Here is a 12,837-nt window from a genome sequence, read left to right as displayed (position 1 = left end):
AAGCCACTGCAATGAGAAGCCCCTGCACTGCACTGAAGAGAAGCCCCCCCTCGCCGCAACTAGAGAAAGCCCGCACACAGCAACGAAGACCCAAGGCAGCCAAAAATAAATAAGTAAACTTATAAAATCAAAACCCCAAAAAAGAGTGTTTCCCTCATGGGGTTGTGAGAATAAACAAAAAAGTGTTTTACTTCCTCAACATGTCCCTAAGGCCTTGGTCAAAGACCTGCTGGCACATCAGATTCTCAGCAAATATTGGCCAGAAGTATTAGCTTTATTAGCTACTAATGAGATATAAAGATTGAGAAATTTGCTCCTGGAAGAGTTGACGACCGCTTCCCAAAGGCCGGCCAGTCCCGTGAGCTTTTGTGAATGGAGACGAAGTATTTAACAGTGTCCCTAAGGGAGGACGGAGAACGGAAGGGAGGAAGCGGCAGTGCAGAGGTCAGGGAGGCTGGCCTTGTGAGTACATGTCCAAGTCCAAGGCGGCTTCTGGAGCCCATCGCTCCCTCCCTGTGAGGTAGTGGCGGGGACGTTTGTGCTCAGGCTCTGCCTGCACCAAACAGGAGCCACCGCTGCATTCTGGCTGTCGGCATCCTGGAGTGGGGGCCCTGTTCCCAGACAACTGACACCCCGATGTTCCAAGGATGGGGGCGCACTTTGAAACGTGTCCTCTTGGACAGTGAAAACATTGTGATGGCACGGATGGGTCTTCCCGTCCTGTGAGTTCCGTTGTTGCCTCGGGCCTCGGCCTCGTCTTTTAGCACTTCCAACAAGAGTTCTGTGTAAGACTTGCAGCCAGTGGGACCTTGGGAACAACAGCACTCTTGCTGAGCCGTGGGGATGCGCTTCTCCCCTTGTCCACGCCACGTGGTCCACGTTGGCCCCTGGGGTACAGGGAGGTGATCGGCTTTTATCAGGAGATACATGGAACCATTTCCTCCTGAAGTATTCACCGTTAACTCTCAAAATAAGCACTCACTCCTCTGTCGAGGCTGGTTGGTATGTTGATTCGCCTCTGCCCCTTATGGCTATTAGGGGGACGTCAGGCTGAGGACTCGGGAAGCACTGCTAGGTCAATTTCTATGTGAGGCAGCGGGGGCACAGTATGTGGTCCAGTGGATGGACCTTGAGAAATTACTTGTTTCCCAATTTCCCCATGTGCAGATTTGAGATAACATTAGATGAAGAAACCTCTCTGGTTCACACAGCCATTTCCAGTGCTATATGTGTTAACAGCAAGTACTTAGAACAGTGCCTGGCACACAGAAGGTGCTCAGTCAGTCTGAGCAAGGGTGATGATGGCAAGAGGAATGAGGAAGATCCCTGCCCTTAAGGAGCTCACGTAGCCCGGTCGCCTTGTCCCGCAGAGCTACCAGCTGGGATGGGCACTATCCTTGTTGGTTAACACTTCAGCAAGAGGGAAATACGGGACTCAGTTCCTTTGTGTTCTAGTCTCTCTGCTCCCCCAGGTGCCTCATTCCAACTGAAACTGTGTCGTATGATACTGTAAAGGAATAGTATGGCTGCTTGGGGGTTTAAGAATTCATATAACGTGCTCAGCCAGAGAAAACAGTTTAGAATTCACATCTTCCACCAGGCACAAACTTTTCCCACCCCAGACATATGCACGTATCCATGTTTACTAGTGGGGATGGAAGGAGGAGAGAGAGCTCTGTTTCGGTATGAAAAGAACTAAAAATAAAAACCAACCAAGTCAGAAACCAGGACAAAGTTCATGGTCTCTCCATTTCTCTTTAATACTGAGCAGTAGTCTTTATACAGTTGTAACATGATTTCAAGAGTAGAAGTAAGAAACATTACTGATAAACTTCAGGGTGTAAAAATATCACTTTTAAGGATGGCTAGTTGAGGCTTTTTTAAACACAAGTTTTTTTTTGTTTTTTTTTAAGTTTCCAAGTTTATAGTGTCATCAACTTTTGTTTAATGTCAGGATTACAGTGAAGGCCATGAAGCTGTTTCATTTTACAGGGGTGGTTTACTGTAGCCTAAATTCCACGATGCAGAAGCAGTGGTTCGCACATTTGTGCATCAAATCCCCTGGAGGGCTTGTTAAACAGCCCACTCACCCCACCCCAGTCTGTGAGTCTGGGGCGGGGCTCGCGAATCTGCATTTCTAGCAAGTTACCAGGGGATGCCGCCGCCGCTGACGGTCCCACACCACACTTGGAGACCCACTGCATACAGGAAGCAAGCTCTACCCACAGCGGGGCTGTGAACTGCTGGCACCAGGGCTCTGGCACTGTTCTCGTGTTGGGTGCGGGGAGAAAGCACCATCTGGAAATCACCACGGCGTTTTGCATTTCTAATCCTTGATCTCACTTCTTTTGTTTGTACCTTCTAGTTAATTAAAAATAAAACGCCGTAAGGTTATTTATCCTTGAAAGGAAAAAACAATCGTTTAGTCCTGCTGAGCACTGCCACGTATTACACAGACTGTTTTTAATTACATTAATTTTTTATTACAAATGAGCCGGTGAAAGCTTACTTCCACTTACAAAAACCAAATCCATCATCATTTACAGCTTGCTTTCTTTGGCCCTTTCCGGGTTTGCAGGCCACCCCCCAACCCTGAGCGTTCTCCCAGCCTGGGTCAGCCAGGACGTCATAGCATGGCACTTAGAGCAGTTCCAGTAACTTATTAGTGGGACACCTGCCTGGCCTCTCCTCACCTCGCACAGACAACAGGGCACAGACGCACAATCTACCTGAGGGTTAGGACGGCTGTCTCTCCTGGAACCGACTAACTGTGGCGTCACAATTCCCATTCAGTAGCAGGGTCTCAGCCAGAACCTACTTTCTGAAGAGCAGGAAAGAACCGTCCTGAACTCGGTCCCACCCCGGGGCTGACGGAAAGCCGGGCTGGAGTGGAGTGCTGGGCTGCTGCCAGGGAACAGGCTCAAGAGCTCCGGTCAGCAGACAGCAAAGCCAGGTGGTCTTATTTCTAACACCCCTGGATAATCAAGTGGCTTCCGGGTTTGATAACTCATAACCTTTTAAAAAAAAAAAAAAGTAAAATATACTTTCTCACAAAGCGTCTGGCTGCAGCTGGCAAACCAGGACCATGAAATGTTCATGTGAAACCCCAGCAGTAGGGCAGGTGATCGGACAATCACAGTCTAAGCACAGCTCCCATCTGCACGGCCTCGGGGAAGGGCATTTCTGGACAAAGGTCACATCAGAAGGAAGACAGCGCCAACACATTAGCTTATGTCAGAGGGAAACCAAGTTCTTTTTCTTTTTTCCTCACCTCCCCAAGCTTCTGTCCTAGCAAAGAGACTTATAATATCATATAACAACTTTCAGCCCATGGAGATCGCAGCAACGTGACCAGAGCGCCAGTGGTTGTCCAAAAGCAAAAGACATCAAGTGGCTGGGCTGAGGCGGGAGCGTGACAAGCCACTACCAGACTACATCATGTCACTGAGGTCAGCTTGGTCCAGACGGGGTGCAGGCTCCCCGGTGCCAAGTCTGGACTGCAACCCACCCAGTGACTCCCATGTCTGCTGCGGGAGCTGAAAGTTTCAACGCTGAAACAAGAGGACTCCTGAGCTAAGTGACCATAAGTCCTTCTGAGGCTACCGTCGGGGATGCTAACACCCCAGAAGTCGGCTAGCTTGGAGCTTCAGCCCCAGCCTGGGGGACCCGGCACCCGGCTTCGGTCTCCAGGTTCACAGCAGTGCCGTCCTAGGCTCTGAAGGGCTGTCCTCTCTATTAAGAACTCTCCTGGGGTTCTGGACTCGACAGCAGCCTCCCTGTGAGCGTTATCAGGCAGACATGGTGGGACAGCACCCATGTTTTAGAGACAACAGACGGACACGGGCCTTGCAAGACAGGAGCTCCTTGTTTTCAGCACAAGCATATTCTGTGAAGGATGGGAGCTGGGCAGGACAGAGTCTTACCTCCTCCTGCCAGGGCAGCCCAGGGGCTAAGCTGCCCCTCGAGCAGGGCCCTGGAGGAAGAGGCCGCTGCGCCTGACGGCCCCTCGGGGCCCTGTCCTCGTGTCCCGACTGTGGTCGGGGACAGCGCCACCTGACTGCGGGGCTGAGGACCCTTTGGCTTCACCTCCTCTCTGCTCTTGATGGACAAAGAACAGTCTTCAAAAAGAAAAAAAAAATCTTAAAAAACCTGGGAGTGGAAGAAATGCCAACGAGAGTTAGACGAAGAGGGAGCACTGACGGTAGTGCGTTCCGTGTTTTAGAACTTCAGCTTTCCAGACAGTCCGAATTTTGTTTTGTTTACAAATTTGTCCTGTGTACGAGGTAACGCCAAATGGTCCAAATTCCAGAGTGGGAAAACAACTCCTATTTATCAGTTGGTTTGAGATCTTCAAATGCTATGCGTTCTCTAGAAAGGTGGTAATGGTCTCACTTGACAGGGAAATTACCAAAAGGAAGATCTTGGCTCTGCCACCTTCACTTACAGAAGGTAAAACACTTAGCGGAGACAGATTTCTGCTGGAGTTAAGACTACATTTTTCTTCGCAGCCCTTAATCTCACGAGGTGAGAAGGAGTGGAAGTTGCCAAGTTGTTGGCTACCAGACCCATCAGTCTGTTTAACTCTGGCTAAAAGCAGAGAATAATGGGCAAGTTACCAAGTTTCTCCCCCGACTCTGGCGTGAAGATCCTCATGTAACATACATGCTGCGACTTCCAATTGCCACACGGTAGCGGCACACAGAGCGCATTGTGATTCTTCACAGTTCTCACAAAGACGAGATCAAAAATCAGGACGAAAAACTAAAGGTATTTCGGTTTTCCAGCTGGAGTCCCACTCTGGCAAATGCTCTCCATGGTTCATGACCCCATTCTACACCCCACCTCACCAAACCAGTGGATGAGAAATGCTCTTCCAATAAACAGAAGTCGAGCTTTCTGTTTGTTATCTGTCATATTCTGCCAGTTTTTTAGCAATGACGAGTACAGCACGAAGTACAGAGGCTGAAGGAGAGAAAAAGCCCCACGGCTACAGGAAGTGCCTCTAAGCCTTGTAGGGGTGTCGCGGGCATCCACTCCGCCCCCCCACCCCCCCGTCCACCACTCAGGGTCAGGGGACCACTTGCAAGGAACCCAAAGCATCAGGATCACTGATGAGGAAACCTAAGCCCCTGGCATGCTCTCTCTGCCAGTCTGGAGTCTGACTGGGCGGTGGGCATGGTCTTCAAGTGAACACTGGTCTGTAGTGACTGCTCGGTCCTGGTACAACAGGGTGGGTCCCAGGATCAGGTCACGTAGGCCGGAGGTTACATCTCGGGCCAAGCGGCTCTGACAAACACATGAAGAGGCGGCCTATCGGAGAACGGCTCCTCCAAGGCCAGAAAGAGCAGCGGCCCTACAGGGAGAATGCCGTAGTGACGGGATTTTAAGCAATTTTTCTTTCTAAACAGATTCTTCTTCGGCTTCAGCCCAGTCTGGTCTACAATAGCCACTGTTTAGCAAACACCTTAAATCAGCGAGCCTGCCGACTCTAAATATCCCCACACATTTAGTAGTTAAGCCTCGGCGTCACAAAACTTGGTCCCTGAAGCCTGGGGAGAACCTTACTCACTAATGACCAGCGTGTTCCCAACAGGCCCTGCTGACACACGTCAGTTTCGAGGGGCACAGTAAATCTGGTAACACCCACATAATGGCATGGCGTTTAAACAGGGTAATCCTGTAATTCATCAAGAAGCCGGCTGCTTCGTGTCACATGGAAAGTGGGGATTACAGTACTGAGACAAGGTCCACATGGATATTTAAAAAGACGTGTACATTTTAATGCAAATCTAAGGACCAGCCCTGTCCTCAGTTTGTAGAAGACTATCTTAACAAAGTCTCAAAACTCTGTAAAACAAATAATCTAGTATCCTACACCTGAAGCCCTTTGTAATAATCACTTTTTTTCCTAATTTGAAAAGAAATAACTTATATGTCACATAGAGTTGAGTGTAAACGTGGATGTCAATCACCCTTTTAGTTTTATAAACCTGCTTTTAGCTTTCATCAACAGGCAGATTTCCTTACCTACCATGATATAATACCCTTCTTTTAAAAACTGTTACAAATATTAAAAAGTGCAATTCAAAAGTTAGCTAGGCAAGTACATCATTACAAACCACACACACACACACACACACACACACACACACACACAGAAAACAAAAGCCCAACACAGACAAGATACAAACGAAAAAAAGCGTGCTGAGGAGTGGGCCCCAAGAGATGGGGAGATGGAAGTCAAAGCTAGAACTCTACCCAGATGTTGCTGTGCTTCCCAAGTGCAAAAAAGATAGTGAGGAGAGACCTGCAGCCTCCACTGCCAAGTGCTGGCTCTGGGTTCAGCTGCTACTTCAATATTAGGTTTTCACCAGGGAGGTTATAAAAATATCCTATATACATGTGTACACTGGAGGCATTTTAAAAGTCATCAGAAGCTTGAAGGGTACAGTGTCTCAGCAGTTTCAGCTACTAAAACCCAATTGAAGTGTCTGTCATTTAAATTTGGATTGGCTCAGTTATTTGAATGGATGATAAAATTGAATTGTCATCTCAGGGAAAAAGGAACCAAGTTCACCTACCCATCCTTGCAATCACTCACAGGGTAAGAAAAATCTGGTCCAGAACTAGTCTTTTTGACATCATAGTTTCTGAGTAAATGTAATCAACGTGCGGGCCCCGCCCCCCCAGCCCCCAAGGCTGAGTGCTGCAGGAATAGACACCACCTCGGGATCTCAGTCCACTCACGTGAGCTGCTCATCTAAGGGTCACTCTAGAAATGCAACTTGCACCTCTAGGGAGGAGGCTGTAGGACAGCGGCATGAATCCATCAAGGGCCTGACCCTGGTGACCTCACCCGCCCTCTCCAGCTGTGTCCTGCTGCCCTGTCCTCCCTTCAAGCCACAAGTTGCCAGCGCCCCCAAAGCCCAGTGCTTTTCATTCTTTTCCATTGGTTATTCCTACCACAAAAAACTGTGCTCGGGGAAGCACCTTCACCCTAGCACTTATCCCTGAAAAACCAGTCACTGCATCTTCTGTCACAAAGTACTTCCGAGCCCTCTGTCCCCACTAACCGCCAGCTTTTGGGGGCAAAGGGACGCTGCCGCGACAGGATATGAAACCCACCCAGGGGCCCGCATCCCCGATGGATGCCCCTGGATGGGCCAGCGCGTGCTGTCTGGCGGGGGAAGGGTCTGAGCGGGGGGTGGGGGGCGGGAGGAGCTGCCAAGACGGATGGAATGGGCAACAGCCAACACGAACCGAACCGAGTCTGCGAATTTTTCTGGATTCCTCGAAGGCCCTCCAGGGGGAGCGAGGTCCAGGGGGGCAAAGCAGGGCCCGTTGTCCTCGGATCCGGGCCAGGGGGCACCAGGAGTGTGCAGTCGTCGACTTCCTCTTCCCGCCGGCCCTCCCCAAGCTGGGCTGAAGGACCTGATCTCCATGGTGGGGTCACAGAGAGAAAAGTCAGCGCAGGCTGTGTTTCCAGGCGAGGGACGCGAGGGGCGGGCACACCGTGCACTGCTTCTCCCTCTCCCCTCAGGTTCCTGTGCAGGAGGAAGCGAGCTGGGGGCCCCGCTGTCACAGCACTAAGAAGAGGATGAGCACGACCAGGAGGACCACGAAGAGGACAGCGATGGCACACCACTGGCGCCGATCTGGAAGGCAGGACACGAGGGTCAGCTCTCCCGGGACTCGACGTCCCCCAAGAGACAGTGACAGGAAGCTTAAGGCAACACCTGGATGCAGACAGAATGGGCAGAGGCCCTGAACCTGCCCGGGCACCTGGACTCTTACCGCTGCTCTTCCTGGCCTGCACTGCACATGCATTCACAACCCTGCCCGTCCCCTGAAAGCCAGCCTTGTAACAAGTACCTGCTTTGTGTCTTAAGTCTCTAATTAGAATCTATGGATCACAGTTCTCTGCTGGCAATCCCTGGAAAAGATGTTGGCGTTGGTATTACAGATCAAAGCTCATCAGCTTTAATCTCCCACCAAAATCAAATCATTTAAACAGTAATCATGTTCTTTTCTTAATGAGCACAATGGAAGGATAGAAAGGAGATGAAAGCTACTGCTGGTCACTTCAGGAAACAATGAGCTGAAAAAGCAAGCTGCAGTGATCATGGGGTGATGAACTTCACACCACCCCTGGGCAAGAAAGATCACTTAACCAGTAACTGTGTTAAAGTAACTGACACAGCTTATCTATAAATAAAAGTGGAATGTCTTTTCTGAAGCTTTCTGCCCTGCTCACAATTTAGAACAGGTGCAGTAAACAAAGTAGCCAGAATCCATCTAAATGGCTGAGAGCAAGGAGGCCCCGAGGGACAGAAGGGCCCACACAGGCTCCCGCCCACAATCCTGACTGCGTCCCCCTAACTCTCAGGGCTGCTGGGAAAGCTACACAACACAAATGCCCTTGCACACTCTGCGGGCCCACGGTCGGGGCACAGGATGCTGTCTGTCGTCAGGATGCACCCTTCACTTGGGCAGATGTAGGAAGAGCAAGCCTCTCTCCACAGAGGAGCCCTGCTGTTTTGCACAAAGGGTCAGGCTGAGATAAAGCCTGTGACAACGCAGCTCAACTGCTGGAAGTAAGAGTTCCATTTAAGTAGAAATATAAAGGTACATACACTGATTCACCAAAAGTTTATTTGAAAGCCTGCAGATTTTAGCACACCAGAGCTATTGAGAATCACATTATAAAAAGGTCTGAATCTAAGAAAATACACTGCAGAACTCTCCACAAAGCAATGCGCCAAGTCCACAAAACATGTACTTAAGTTACTTAAATGCCACGGACAGCAAAGTCTTAGAACCGGCCAACAGAACTGCTACCAAACAGTAGTAAGTAAAGCAAGTACCTTTCTAGTGGCTCATCCTGCTCTCCATCACACATGCTAGAAACTCACTTAGTAACTGGGGATTAGGGTCAAGACCTCAAGTCCATCTGTTCCTTTTCTGAAACAAGACTAGTCCAAAAGGTGTGGGGAAGCAGAGCTGGCCTATAATAGTAATAGATAATAGATTATAGTATTAATAGATAATGGTATTAATCTGTTTAAGTATCACTTCAGTGGTCCAGAAAACTCAAGTACCTAGCATTCTTTCATCTATTTTAAAATGTTTACGACAATTTAAAAGCCCTCTCATTAAAATGATTAGTCTATATTCTAGGATGATACAGTCAAGGTAAATGCCTCCTAACAAGGCATCCTGCCATCACAGACCTGGAATTTCCAATACTGAACCAGCTTCCCGTAAGCCTCTACCCAACCCTCCTCCCACCTCCACTCACTTTCTCTTCTGCAACTGCACGAAATAGGGGTTTTCATCGAGGAGGACAGCCATCACACAAGCTAGCACGACCCAGGAATGCTCTTTTAAATGCACTTTCCTCTGAGGTGTTAAGTTGCTTCTAGGAAGCATGAACTGGGCAACCCCCAGCTGTTACCCTAGCAGACTTCACCCCAGAAGGGGCGGGTACTAACCACAAGGGCTTTTGTGACCTCAAGTCACAAAACCAGCTTTTTGCAAGCTCAGGACCTGCCTCAAAAAGTCCGGGGGAAAAAGGGGACTCCACAGGTTTTTCCCCCTCCCAATATAGTCTCTTCCCCTAAAGAGAAAAGATGAACAACAGAATTTGGGAAAGTGAGGGGAAGAAAACCTTGGTATCCACACAAAAGAATATACTTTTTGAGGGTAGGAGATTGACAAGATTAGTCTCTCTTGGGTCATTCAAAATAGTAAGCATGGCGTCTTGGGTGATTTCTGCCCAGGAAGCAGCCAGCACGGGGCGTGGGGGGGGGGGAGCGGAGGTCTCGCCTCTGCAGGGCTGTGGAGCGTGGGCGTTCAGTTACTGCCTAATCAAACTTCAGCGTGTCTTGACACTCTTTCTTTTATGCACAGGCTTGGTTGAAAAGCAGTGAACTTTCCTAAAAGTTATGGAGGAAAACACAAATTGCCTCGCTGTCAAATTGAAGCCAACACCGCCAAGTAGGAGGCCCCAAGCAATTCTCTGGGGAGCAAACAGAGATTAAAATGAGCCCCACAGGCAAGCTGTCCAAACCTAAGGGCCTTTCAGGCTAAAGGCTCTGTTTCCTGGCTCTCTTTCTTAGACAAACATAACTGAAGTTCTTACTTTGCTCCCCAAACTTTTCTTCTGGGAGAAAGTAGGAGAAGGCATAAGCAGGCCTAGTGCTATTTATACACACTGAAACACTTATCACAATGCACGTACTTTTCTAAATTATTCATACCCAGAATGCTGGGGACAAGGACACAGTGCATCTTTGTTCTGCTGCTCTTCTCCAAACAAAACTGGTGCTGAAGTAGCTACTTGACTTTGCGACTAATACATAAACTAGTGAGAGATCTGGTTGAAATTGGTTATATAATACTTCAGTAAAATGTTTTTTTTTTTTTTTTTTAAAGAGGGGTCGCGTGGAAGAGGAGAGAACAGAGGGAAGCAGGAGAGGACTTTGCAAACCTCCCTCTAGGTGTGTGGAGGACGAACTAAGCTGGTGCCTGCCACAGGCAATGAAGAGACTGCTAGAAGCATGAAGATATTTGCCCCTGGAGAGAATGAAGGAAACCGGGAAGCTAGGAGCTTCCCTTTGTCTTGAATATAACAGGTCCTTTGCCCCCAGGGCCATCTTCCACCTGTCTTATCCTTTATTTTTTTTCAAACAAACATTTACTATGTACTAATACATGAGAGACACCATTAAACGCTTGTACACTAATTATTATTTCATTTAATCCTCACAATGACCTTGAAGAATGTCTCAGTTCCTCCCTTCACCCGGAGACTCCCACAAATAAAGGGAAAAAAAGATACTGGATTTTCTTTTGACTTAAAAAGGTATTATTTCTCATATAATAGGGAAGATGGGTTGTAGTAACAAAAAAAATAGTCACTGCAAAACATCTTCCTACACAGTAACTAATTTGAAAAATGTTGCTTCTTTATGCCCAGCCTGGTGCAAATTTGCTGGAATAGTTTACTACAAATTTAAATAAAAACAGTTTAAATGAGATCTGCAAGGCCATCTTATTCTGAAATGGTAGAGGTTTTCCTTTCGGTGAAAAGTCAGTCCAGGAGAAACAGTAACTGGCTCTTAATTACTGTTTTAAAATGAATTCCCTATTTTGGCAAGGAAATAGGAAAAAAAAGAAAAAGAAGGATTTTTTAATTGTAAAGAAAGTTACTCCACCAGAAGGAACATCATCCGACACCATCAGCCTTGCACGGTGCGGACCACAGAGGCACTTCCCAGGTGAAGGCCACAAGCAGGAGACAAAGCCCGTGCGTGCTGGTCTTCTACTCTCTGACCCCAAAGCATGAGAAAAATGTGCCAGAGGAAAGGGATCTGAATGGGCACACCTGTGAGAGACCCCCTAGACTGTGTCTCTAGAATTTAGTAAGAATTCTCGAGCTTAAAAGCACATACATACCACTGGTCATGTGAGATACTTTTGCAAGTTTCTTCATCACATTGTCCAGCCGAGACTGAGTGCTCTCCAACTCGTGAGAGAAATCATCCAACATACTAGAAAGACAAGCAGACGCAGGAGGCAGCTGGTCAGCACAGTCTCCAGATACACTGGCCATGGATCTGGGCCTCAGTTTTAGCAACCATCAAACAGGCAACGTTGGGGTCAAGCCCCCAGTCTTTTATCCTTAGGACAAGATATGTTTTTGATTTCAGAATTTTGGAAATTTAAAGAAGTAGTAAGTTACATACACTGTGTATTAGCCAAGCCCCCAGCAGGGTCTGGGACAGTCCCCATAATCAAACACACAAGTTAATATTTCTGCAAAGAAAACTATGAGGAGTCATAGCTGCAGTCAGTTCAGGTTAGGTTTTTCTGTGACATGAGCTTGCTGAAAATTTTTTTTTAATTTTGAATTTTTTAGAGCTTTCTAGATTTCAGAATTGCAGACAAGGCCAGTGTGGACCTGACCATACAATAATACAAACTCAGCAGCAGTGCAGTGTAGCAGAAAGAACACGGTGTGAAGCCAGACAACCAGGCTTTGCCACCTGCTACCTTGGACAAGGGACCCTGTTTGCTTATCTGTAAAATGGGGCAATCCTATCAGCGCAGCTTCCCTGCCAGGATTCCTGTAATACACAAAGCACTTTACAGCAACGTGAGTTAAGAAATACACTTTGATCAAATAAGCACCTCCTTTAAGGCACCCGGTGCTTTATCATAAAGCTGGCGGCCTCAGGACTGAGTTCCTGACGGTGTGTGCGCCTCATCTACACCCACAGAGGACAAGCTCACACTGGCTGCTGTCCAAGGTGCAGGTGGGAAAGAAGACACCAAAATACTTATACCAACGGTGTTTATTTCATAAATTACTAAGCATTCCAGACTTTTCAACTTAAGATTAATATATGATTATCCTGAGGCATACCAATTAGTACCGGCGGGCTTATTAACCAGGCTTTATTCCTCTGGCAGCATCAAGGGCAGCTAGAACTACTGGTCTTGGTCTGTGCCCACACGAGGCACCTGACAGCCCTGCAGGATTCCGGCAACCAACTCCTCATTAAGTCAATCATTAAACAAACTCCATGTTGACAACTAAATAAACAAGCCTTTGTCCCTTACCTGAATTTTCAAATTAAAACATTTGTAGCTCATTTTACATCCTGGTAGCATCTGGGCCCTGCAGCTGGCAGACCTATCCAGGCAGGGCCAAATGCTGAGCTACTTTTCTTACTGAAGACAAAAACGGGTAAGTCATCCAACCTCCAGCCCAAGTACACCCACTAGCCACCCACTAACCAAGTTTCTAGCCCAGCTCTAACTAACTCAGCGCTG

The 12,837-nt window shown here is 47.9% G+C and overlaps 1 protein-coding gene across 5 annotated transcripts in view; it reads right to left on the bottom strand.

The window, feature by feature from the left end:
* Positions 1–1,731: 1,731 nt before the first annotated feature.
* Positions 1,732–12,837, bottom strand: part of STX6 (syntaxin 6) — a 45,270-nt gene continuing 34,164 nt past the window's right edge. For 2 of the 5 annotated variants that reach the window (XM_029227732.1, XM_029227735.1), the window contains exons 7-8: positions 11,458–11,552; positions 1,732–7,655 (exon numbers count right to left, since the gene is read on the bottom strand). In XM_029227732.1, the coding sequence (XP_029083565.1) occupies positions 7,579–7,655; positions 11,458–11,552 (172 nt within the window). In that variant the 3' untranslated portion in view covers positions 1,732–7,578. Of the gene's footprint in view, positions 10,019–11,457; positions 11,553–12,837 lie in introns of all 5 variants that reach the window. The other 3 variants (XM_029227731.1, XM_029227733.1, XM_029227734.1) reach the window with 3 other exon arrangements.

Source organism: Monodon monoceros, unplaced genomic scaffold (genome assembly GCF_005190385.1).
Source record: "Monodon monoceros isolate NGI ecotype Baffin Bay Population unplaced genomic scaffold, NGI_Narwhal_1 Super_Scaffold_18, whole genome shotgun sequence".
Taxonomy (NCBI): Eukaryota; Metazoa; Chordata; class Mammalia; order Artiodactyla; family Monodontidae; genus Monodon; species Monodon monoceros.
Note: the sequence above shows the minus strand (reverse complement) of the source record. Positions and strands in the feature narration are given on the sequence as shown.